This window comes from Anoplophora glabripennis, unplaced genomic scaffold, assembly GCF_000390285.2.
Source record: "Anoplophora glabripennis isolate ALB-LARVAE unplaced genomic scaffold, Agla_2.0 scaffold1730, whole genome shotgun sequence".
In the NCBI taxonomy this organism is placed as follows: Eukaryota; Metazoa; Arthropoda; class Insecta; order Coleoptera; family Cerambycidae; genus Anoplophora; species Anoplophora glabripennis.
The window spans coordinates 22,186-33,820 of record NW_019417804.1 but is presented as its reverse complement, the minus strand read 5'-3'; the positions used below and the strand labels follow the sequence as shown (position 1 = coordinate 33,820).

Here is an 11,635-nt window from a genome sequence, read left to right as displayed (position 1 = left end):
AAGAGCTATTAATAAAAAATGAAAAAATTATTCAACTTCAAGGGGTTTTATGACATGTGGAATCTCATAGTGCTACGTTTTTTGGCGAGAACCCCCCTTAAGACACTTTTTCATGGGCCCCCTTGTCTTTGGAGCCAAAAAAATTTGGTCGCATATTTAAATTATTTAAAAATTTTCAGTCCACTAGAAAGCCATTAAATTTAGAAACTTTTTGTCACTTTATACTTTTTTCGTAAAACGCAATGTTTTCGAGAAAAATGTCAAAACGTGATCGAATGCATATCGTGATTCGCCATTTTCCTCAAAAACATTGCGTTTTACGAAACAAATATCAAGAGAAACAAGTTTCTAAATTCAATGGCTTTCTAGCTACCTAATAATTTAAAAAGAAAATAAATTTGCGACCAAATTTTTCTGGTTCCAAAGACAAGGGGGCCCATGAAAAAGTGTCTTAAGGGGGGTTCTCGCCAAAAAACGTAGCACTGTGAGATTCCACGTCATAAAACCCCTGTGTACCAAATTTAGTGATTCTCGTACAACATGGTTTTGAGATATAAAAAAGACTTCTTACAATAGAACAAAACAATCCAAGACAATGCACTCTCTATCCTTTCTGAGGTCGTTGGTGTTCCGTTTTAAATAAGAAAGTTAGGCCGTGTACCGCGAAAACGCAACACCCCGTATATTCGTCAATATTTTTAAAATATGCAACGATATGGCGGAAAAACCTTTCACTGTCCCATTTTGTTGAATATTATACGAGCGCTACGGAAGAAATACGAACTAAAAACTCACCCTGTATTGCAATATACAGGACATTTCAGGGTTAAATGTTTAAACTTCAGAGGTTGACAGAACATAAACATTGTTAGTTTGTTGTATAATTTCTATCAGAAAATACGCCGTTTCCGAGAGATAAATTGTTCTAATTAATAAAAAAATAATAACTTTTTGTTACATATAGAAAACTAATACCTACAGTAATTATTTTAAAAATGTATATGATATACTACTATCATCACATAAAATTACAACTCAATTTGAAACATCAGTGATGTGCAAGCTTTACGCCACTATATCAAATTTATATTAAATAGATTTCTGTTATACTGTAGAATATATTTTGTAGTGTAATAGTAAGTGGGACAATTATTATGTTTATAATTTGTGAATACTAAACGTTTCAAAATTATATTATAGATTGTATTGGGTAACCTATTGATGATGGAAGTAGGTTGCATACTGTTAAATTTTCTGCTATGTCAGCAATGACACAATGTTCCACATTCTTCATACACCAGTATAATTGTAACCCACAAAAATATATTGAATAAATATTTATAGAAGATGTGATGTGAAGACGTGCCTTATTATTACCAATCCTGTCCCTTATTTTAATGTATTAAAGAGCAAAGTTAAGTTCACCACATGGCGGTCCTACCAGTTCAGCACAATTTGTATCATGGCACCAATTTAGGGAATCATTTAATATCCTACCTTTACAGTCAGCTGCACTTCGAGCACCAACTCCAAATGTAACACCAGGCTTACCGGCTATTAGAGGACATTGTATACATTGCATTTGTCCACTTTCACTTTGATAAAATCCTTGAGAACATGGACTACACGTTTTGGTTTCCTTTCTATAAAATGTTCCAATAGCACATGGAACTGTAATTATTTGATAATTATTAACATATCCATTGCATTTTCTTTTAATTATTCACTTACCACAGTCCGGTGCCATAACAACTTGTCCCATTGGACATGCATAATCTGATTCCAGCACTAGTGATGACGGATCTGGTATAGTGTTTGGTAAAATATCCCTTACATCAAATTGATCCTCTTCGAGTATTAATTTTTCCAAAAGTAATTTCACAGATGTTCTCTCACTGGTACTAGAGTGCAGTACAGGATCGCTAAATTAAGAAGTGAAGGACAGAGTTCAGTAATTTTCTGTAAATTCATTTGATTAGATTATTTTAGGGGTCAGATCTTTTAATGAGGTACAATTACCGTTTTAGGTGAATTATTTTTATTAAAAAGGATATTTGAAAATACAAACTTTTATAAATCGGAAATTTTATAGGAACTCCTACTAAGGTTTAAAATTTATAAGCGAAAACTAAAAAAATTGCTAAAAGGAGGAAAATATCAAACGCAATTTAAAAAATGGAACACTTATGCTGTGGGCTTATGAAGTGAAGTGAAGTGAGTCAGGTTTAAGTCGGTCTTAAAAATATGCGACAGAACTTTTAAAAATAAACAGAGTTTTCCATATGAACATTTCTTCAAAAATATACCAATATAGAGCGTTTTTAGAGGTAATAGTCTGAATAGTTATAATGAGTTTTTTTACTTTGCTGCACTTTAGTTCTTGTTTACCCAGAATTAGCGTAATAGGTTCTATCAGTGCAATATCAGCATTGCTAGCTGTTACCTTTTTAAAATCATCTGTTAAGAGAGCAACAATGGAAAATAATTTAATAAAACATACAGGGTGTTCCGAAATTCTTGCAACAAAATTTGGTCATAGATTCTTAAGACAAATTTAGGGGACCCGTATTTTTTCTTTTTCACAACTAGCCCCCTCTTTCGGAGTTACAGCCCCCTGAAATCTGCCCCTAAGAAGTCTTTTTTATATCTCAAATCCATGTTGTACGAGAATCACTAAATTTGGTACACAGGGGTTTTTTGACATGTGGAATCTCACAGTGCTACGCTTTTTAGCGAGAAACCCCCTTAAGACACTTTTTTATGGGCCCCCTTGTCTTTGGAACCAGAAAAATTTGGTCGCAAATTTGATTTTTTTTTAATTATTAGTTATTCATCACATTTTGACATTTTTCTCGAAAATATCGCGTCCACGAAAAATTGTCTTAAGGGGGTTGCCCGCTAAAAAACGTAGCACCATCAGATTCCACATGTCATAAAACCCCTGTGTACCAAATTTAGTTATTCTCGTACAAGAGAGTTCTGAGATATAAAAAAAAATATTTTTAGGGGCGGACTTCAAGGGGCTGTAACTCCGAAAGAGGGAGCCACTTGGCAAAAATAAAAAATACGGGTCCCCTAAATTTGTCTTAAGAATCTGTGACCAAATTTTGTTGCATGAATTTTGGGACACCCTGTATCAATGTGGACAAAGCATTGAACATTAAATAACCATTCTATTGTTCTTGAAAAATTTTTTTTTTACATTATTTATTAAACATTAAGTAGTACTGGTATGTATATACTTTACTAATTATATATGAAATAAATTAATTTATGATTTAAAATTATTATTTTTTAAAAAACATACATAATTAAAAAACACCTAAAAATACCAATCTGATAAATATCAAATATTTTTTAAACAATTATGTGTTAGTATTTTTTAAGCAGTGTATGTATTTAATTTGTGAACCTCAATGTCATTGATCTCTGACGTTGACCTAGTTTAGCTGATCTGAGTAAAGTAGATAGAGATACATTTATGAAACTTAAAACAGGTAGGTATTATTAAAAAGTTATAAAACACTAAACAAAATCCATTATTGTATATGTCTAATCCTTTTTCATATTCAGCCACTTTATCAGCTAATCGATGCTATACAGCTTAGCCTCCGGTGTTAAGTTAAAACGTCGCATTGCCTCTAAAAAGCTGCTACTGCCAGTTCACACCTAGTATAATATGACGGGATTGTAAACTCGTAAACGCCACGTTAATTTGGCGAAAGGGAATGGCCAAATACTAAATCACCGTTTCATTTTGTTACATTTTTATTTTAGTTTTTAGTTTATCGGTTTACGAGAAGGTACCTGTAAAGATTGTATAAGTCTATAAAATTATTTATTTTAGTGTGGTGGCAATGTCCCGTTTTTTACGTTACATTTTGAAACTTTAAACCGACAAAAGTTTTAAAATTCAACTGGAACACCCTGTATTTTTTTGCACCACATTATAGAAAATCAAACCCTCTATTAGCCGATGTAGGCATTGTAGGAGTTACGGTTTCGATTTTCTCAGAAATTTGCGGATTTCATATATTAAAGACTATTACATTAAAAATATCATCAAATGTGTCATTCATTATTCATTATTCTACAAGTGTCAACTATTTGCTCCACTAGAAAAATGCAAACCAATTATTTCAATGAGATATTTTAAATTTATTTTAATAAACAAACATTATTATTAAGACTGATAGTACTGAACTAGGTATTTGACTATTTTGATGAATGTTTTAATGACTATAATACAGTTTGGTTTGGAATATTTACACGGAAATTTCTAAAGTAACTGGCAACTTTCAATATAACCTCACTTATTGTAAGTGAAAATTACATTTTCCTTCCCATTTTTTTTATTGAATTTGTCTCTGATCAAATTTTGTAATATTCCTGAGCAAAAAACCGTAAGGTTTCGAAAGCTTGAACAGAAAAAAGAGTGTACCTTTTTTGTTTTAAGGCTGATAACCTGACTAACTTCCTTGTTCTAAACTTAGACAGTCGTTGGTTTGTTATATGTGCCTATATACCAGGTGTCCCAAAAATAGTTGACAGACACATAGAGATAGAAAGAGGGTGGAATTCTGATACGAAAAGTCCTTTGATGTTTTTTTGTCTGACCCTTAATTACCCTTAAATACTTAGGAATAAAATAAGGAACATGCCAAGCGGTAGGAGAAGTATGGTACGGTATATGGTATGGTAGCTTTATTTATTTTATTTCTACCGTCTAGATGAATATTTCTTTCACCTTTATTTCTCTCATCGTCTAACAAAAGGGCACTCATAATTAATTATTTATTGTTAATTAATTAAATTGCCGAGAGTCATGTTATAATCTGTCCTTAGAAATACGTATTTATGAAAAAATGTGTGCACATTTTCACATTGCGTTTGTGGCAAATCGGAAGTGATCATTTGCGTAATGTCAATGGCAGCACGATGTCAGTCCGTTCTGATGAACGACGGACACTGGGTATATTCGAGAAATAGACTAAATATGTTCCGCTTATTGTTATGCTACCTGGTGTAAGTGGTGTAGTGGGTGGAGACCTTTTACAGGGCTGGAAAATCCACATGGTCCATCTGCCTTTACATGAGAGCGACAAAGTGAAGTAAAGAAATCCGTGCGATAGACAAGGATGGCTATAGTGAAGACGTTTCATAATCTGAATAGTCACCGCCCGTTTCGGGTTAGAAGTGGGAGTGACTATTCAGATTATGAAACGTCTTCAATGTAACCATCCTTGCCTATCGCACGGATTTCTATGACTTACTTTATCGCTTTCACGTAACGGCCGATGTACCATGGGGACTTTCCGAACCTGTATATTGATACCACTGAAAAGTAAATTTTTCTGTATCACATAATGCAAAGTCTATACATTATCTATGGCAACAAAACATAATCAAAACCATGTATAAAAATATTAAAAAAAAACTAAAGCCTGGGCAAATATTAGTCTTATATTTAGAATTAGAGTCTCATAATAAAATGACTTCATTTGCAAAAAAGCTAGACACCTCAAATTCACAACTAAAATATTTTTTTACAAATGTTTCCTAAAGTATTTAAAAATATAATAAATAATATAATATATACAGCATACACGCACATAGGTACTAAAAATTTGTAATCAGGATGCAGGAATGCTTATTCTGAGAAAAATTGGTATGATATGGAATTTTTACTGATTCTTGACTTTCTTGAAAATATAATATACGTTTTAAGATGTAGGATTTAACATTTTCAAGGATGTTAATGAATTCAGATTCAGATAAAAGCATCTGAACTGTGATGACAAATTCACATAATATTAAAATAATTATGGACAGGTATGTACATTTACCTAAATATCAAACATGTTTTAACTATAAATGTTATTACTGGTAAAATTGGTTACTAAAGTATTAATATTCATTTTAAATATTTTAACGATTTTTAACGTAAATGTAAATTGTTTTTTCCCTTCAATTAATTCTGAAAAAGTAATTAATAATATGTCTGACCTTACCGGTGTGAAATTGGCGACTAAAATTGGCGACTAATATTTCCGAAGATAACCGAACATTCATGGGCGGAGGTACAAAATGTATTGCATTGTGTTATTTGAAATGCTCAAATTTCATCGACTCGCAAGTACCGGAAGGGTTGTTTTAACCCCGAACCGTGAAAATAATAATATCTCCGTTCTCATACATAATAAGTACTTAATTTTTTCTGGAAAAATAGTATTTGCGGTGTTATTTGAAATGCTGAAATTTCATCGACTCGCAAATACCGGAAGGGTTGTTTTAACAACCCCGAAATTTGAAAATAATAATATCTCCGCTCCCATACATAATAAGTACTTCATTTTTTCTGGAAAAATAGTATTCGGGGTGTTATTTGAAATGCTGAAATTTCAGCTACTCGCAAGTACCGGAAGGGTTGTTTTAACAACCCCGAAATTTGAAAATAATAATATCTCCGCTCTCATACATAATAAGTACTTCATTGTTTCTGGAAAAATAGTATTCGGGGTGTTATTTGAAATGCTGATATTTCATAAACTCGCAAGTACCGGAAGGGTTGTTTTAACAACCCCGAAATTTGAAAATAATAATATCTCCGCTCTCATACATAATAAGTACTTCATTTTTTCTGGAAAAATAGTATTCGGGGTGTTATTTGAAATGCTGATATTTCATAAACTGGCAAGTACCGGAAGGGTTGTTTTAACAACCCCGAAACTAGAAAATAATAATACATCTACTCTCATACATAATAAGTACTTCATTTTTTCTGGAAAAATAGTACCTATTCGTACCCATTGAAATGCTGAAAGTTCATCGACTCGCAAGTACCGGAAGGGTTGTTTTACCACCCCGAAATTTGGAAATAATAATATCTCCGCTCTCATACATAATAAGAACTTAATTTTTTCTAGAAAATAGTATTCGGGGTGTATTTTGAAATGCTGAAATTTCATCGACTCGCAAGTACCGGAACGGTTATTTTAGCAACCCCGAAATTTGAAAATTGTTATAACTCCGCTCTCGTACATAAGAGCTACTTCATTTTTCTGGATAAATAGCAATTTGGGTGCATTTTGAAATTCTGAAAGTTTATCGAGGCGCAAATTCTGGAAGGGTTATTTTAAGTACCCCGAAATTTGAAAGAAATAAAATCACTATTCGCATACGTATAAAGTTCTTCATTTTTCAATGAAAATAGTATTTTGCTCTGTGTTTAAAATACTGAATGTTTTATCGACGGAAGCGTAGTTAACGACACCGAAAAAAGTTAATAGTTACACCCACGAGGGTACAAAATTCTTCATGTCTTTGGAAGATTTGGTAATATTTTATTCTTTTAAATGAAGGAAATTATTGTTATATTATATCAACACACAGGTTGTTGCAATATTCCACCAACAAGAAGATAACTTTCTGATTGAAAGTAGGGAGAATGTTCATATGAATCAAGTTTTGCAAGCGGTTCGTCTTTGAAATACATTGGGCTATAAAGTTCATTCGTATTGATACTAACAACATTTATTGTATACGTTTTTAAGGTAATCCATTCAATTTCGGTAAATGCATGGTTATATTGAATAGGTTGCGTTAAGAAAATTATAGTATTGATTCTACATATTATTTTTAGATGCCTGCCACTTATAACAATTTAAATATTACTTTAAAGGATTTATATATATATATATATATATATATATACGGTTACCTACAAAAATGTTTAGGCATCATTCCCTAATAAAAGAGAAGTATTAATACATGCGACATAATTCACAACAATTATTATCTTCTGTAAAATTAACACCACGGAGATATAAGCATGTTTTGTGGCAAGACCTTTTGCAAAATTCACACAAGATAATATCTAATTCCTTCGTTGTTTTCCGAATTTTTTCCACATAGAATACATTCCTTTTACATATTTCGGGACTTAGATAAGTAAAGTTTTTGAATATGTTCTCTATAAATATTCATGTCACACGGACCTGTCATCCTTTAACCATTTTCCAATTTCGGGGTTGCTAAAATAACCCGTCCGGTACTTGCGAGTCGATGAAATTTCAGCATTTCAAATAACACCTCGAATACTATTTTTCCAGAAAAAATGAAGTACTTATTATGTATGAGGGCGGAGATATAATTATTTTCACGTTTGGGGGTTGTTAAAATAACCCTTCCGGTACTTGCGAGTCGATGAAATTTTAGCATTTCAAAATACACCCCGAATACTATTTTTCCAGAAAAAATGAAGTACTTATTATGAATGAGAGCGGAGATATTATTTTCAAATTTCAGGGTTGTTAAAACAACCCTTCCGGTACTTGCGAGTCGATGAAATTTCAGCATTTCAAATAACACCCCGAATACTATTTTTCCAGAAAAAATGAAGTACTTATTATGTATGAGAGCGGAGATATTATTATTTTCAAACTTCGGGGTTGTTAAAACAACCCTTCCGGTACTTGCGAGTCGATGAAATTTCAGCATTTCAAATAACACCCCGAATACTATTTTTCCAGAAAAAATGAAGTACTTATTATGTATGAGAGCGGAGATATTATTATTTTCAAATTTCGGGGTTGTTAAAACAACCCTTCCGGTATTTGCGCGTCGATGAAATTTCAGTATTTCAAATAACACCCGGAATACTATTTTTCCAGAAAAAATGAAGTACTTATTATGTATGAGAGCGGAGATATTATTATTTTCAAATTTCGGGGTTGTTAAAACAACCCTTCCGGTATTTGCGCGTCGATGAAATTTCAGTATTTCAAATAACACCCGGAATACTATTTTTCCAGAAAAAATGAAGTACTTATTATGTATGAGAGCGGAGATATTATTATTTTCAGATTTCGGGATTGTTAAAACAACCCTTCCGGTACTTGCAAGTCAATGAAATTTCAGCATTTCAAATAACACCCCGAATACTATTTTTCCAGAAAAAATTAAGTACTTATTATGTATGAGAGCTGAGATATTATTTTCATGGTTCGGGATTGTTAAAACAACCCTTCCGCTACTTGCGAGTCGATGAAATTTCAGCATTTCAAATAACACCCCGAATACTATTTTTCCAGAAAAAATTAAGTACTTATTATGTATGAGAGCTGAGATATTATTTTCATGGTTCGGGATTGTTAAAACAACCCTTCCGCTACTTGCGAGTCGATGAAATTTCAGCATTTCAAATAACACCCCGAATACTATTTTTCCAGAAAAAATGAAGTACTTATCATGTACGAGAGCGGAGATATTATTATTTTTGTAAAAAGTAACAATTTAAATACCTACTTTGTTTATGTGCTAGCGGTAATGCTAATTATTATTTAAATTAAAGTGGGGAGGTTGAGAGTCGATGAAACCTTTAATAAAAAAAAGCAAAAATTGTAAAAAATGTGAACATTCGATATTGCAATGCTTCAACAAGAGATACATATTATATTACCCTGATGCAATACATTTTGTACCTCCGCCCATGAATGTTCGGTTATCTTCGGAAATATTAGTCGCCAATTTCACACCGGTTCGAATCTTTTAATAGGAAGGGGCCCCATTTATTTGAAAATATTAATGCATGCATTTAATACAATAATTCAAAGTGCTTACTTTACAGCTGGGAAGGAGATATCTATGTTGTAGGTGTCACTGGATGATTGCCGTCCTTGGCGAGTACTTCTACAATACAGAACATGCTGGCTACTTATTTAACCTAATAAACTACTATTAAAGCTTAACTAAATTAATTCATGCGATTATATAAACAATGTTACAATTATTAAGTGATTTTAAAGAGAGTATCAAAATGAGAAATGTTTACATATTATTATGTAGACATTGTGCTCCAGATTAAGTGGTATTTTCTCAATAATAATATTTAACATAAAATGTTCCTTGATAAAATATTTAAACCTTACTTCTCAACTGGTATAGTTGCATTTATTATATATGTAGCACCATCTTCATTGTCAGCAACTTGTCTTGTTTGTCTTTTTGAACTGTGATCACATTTTACATCAATATTTAGTTCTTTACATTCTCGTGTACCCTCCACAGAGAAAGAACAGAAGTTCCAATCTCTATTTAGTAAATTAATAGAATTGCGTACTTTTTGTTTTAATACACCTTGTCCAGCTTCATTACATAAAACTGAACTTGGGAATAACATTGAAATTTTAAATACTCTCTGAGCAGATTGAGATGCTGAAACGAATCAAAATTTATTTTAATAAAAATTAATTTATGCTAAGAAATTGCTTACCTGAGCAAGCTGGATAAATTAAAGGAAGAATAGGATTCTTTGTAGGTCTCCAAAAACCTTCGATTCCACAAGTATAAAATTGAGGAATTTCTTGCGAAAATCTTAATCCCTGATTACATCCGATCTCACAAACTTTAAACTGTCCTCCCGCTCCCCAGTCTTTACATGTTTGGTAACCACCTACTGGATCGGTTAATTCTGGACAGAAATCAGCTGAAAACAATTTTGATTATTTATTTACTTATTTATTTATTTATTTATTTATTTTCTCAACAGGCATAAATACATAATTACATTACTACACTGAATTGTACAATATGTGACTACCTAAAGCAAGCACACTAACAAAGTAATAATCAAAATACATAGCAGTACTATATCAGAAGGGCAAACAACATCCACATAACGATTTTGCAAAATTAAAACATGTAAAACTGATGATTATGGTAAATTGTTTATAGAAAAAATTTGTTTAATTTCTTTTAAAAGTACTCAGTCCAACCAATTACACTTGGAGAAAAAAAATTGTCACCTGGACTATTATAACTGGAAATGGTGAAAGGGCTTATAATAATTCTAAAAAAAATCAATGTGTAAGCATTGGCGGCGGAGGGTTTATTTGGGGAGTTGAAAAATTGGGATTTCAGACGAAAGTTCACGTCAAACAAAAAAGTATCTAATACAAAAGTTGTAGATCAAGCAAAAATCTACAATTTTTGTAGAGGTCATTTTTTAACATAACCTCAAAATTTCCGAGAAAAATGCGAAAAACCTTCTGTTTTCTGATTTTTCGTTTTTTATTTCGTATTTCCGCAAAAATAATTTAATTTTAACGAAACTTGATGAAAGTATACTTTTCTGTCTTAAATAACCATTTTTTTTTAGAAAAAAAAATTAAGAAATTTCTGATATTCATTTTTTTCGGCCAGAAACACTTTTTTTCAAAGAAAAATTCTACTTAGAAAAATCATCGTACAGAGTTCTGCTGGTAATCATTTTTTCGCTTTGACATACACTTTTTGGTGAAATAAAAAAATCTGTAATCACAGTTCAAAAACATGCTCAAAAATGCAAAAAAATAAAAAATGACTTGCAACAATGAATTTTTCAGTTATTGTTGATAATTTGTTTAAATTAAAAAACATTCAAAAACCGATTACACCATTTAATTCTACGGAAAAAAATATAAAAAATTGTGTCTCATTGTTTTACCCAAAACTTTATTTTTGTACAGTATTGCTATAAACATCTAAGTAAATTACATATGCACAATTGATAAATTATCTCTGAATGATTTGAGATTTCAGCAATACAAAGTATTAACTACAAAGTCTACTGTTGGCGCGAAATCCGAAAACCCGA

General features: G+C 31.7%; 1 protein-coding gene across 1 annotated transcript; it reads right to left on the bottom strand.

Moving 5' to 3' along the window:
- Nucleotides 1-1,402: 1,402 nt before the first annotated feature.
- Nucleotides 1,403-10,490, bottom strand: LOC108915769 (sushi, von Willebrand factor type A, EGF and pentraxin domain-containing protein 1-like; the record flags this gene model as incomplete). The annotated part of the gene is made up of 5 exons (XM_018721892.2): nucleotides 1,403-1,671; nucleotides 1,732-1,922; nucleotides 9,622-9,690; nucleotides 9,930-10,215; nucleotides 10,274-10,490. Coding segments are annotated over 5 exons (1,032 nt in total), but the record flags the coding sequence as incomplete, so codon positions are not given.
- Nucleotides 10,491-11,635: the final 1,145 nt, after the last annotated feature.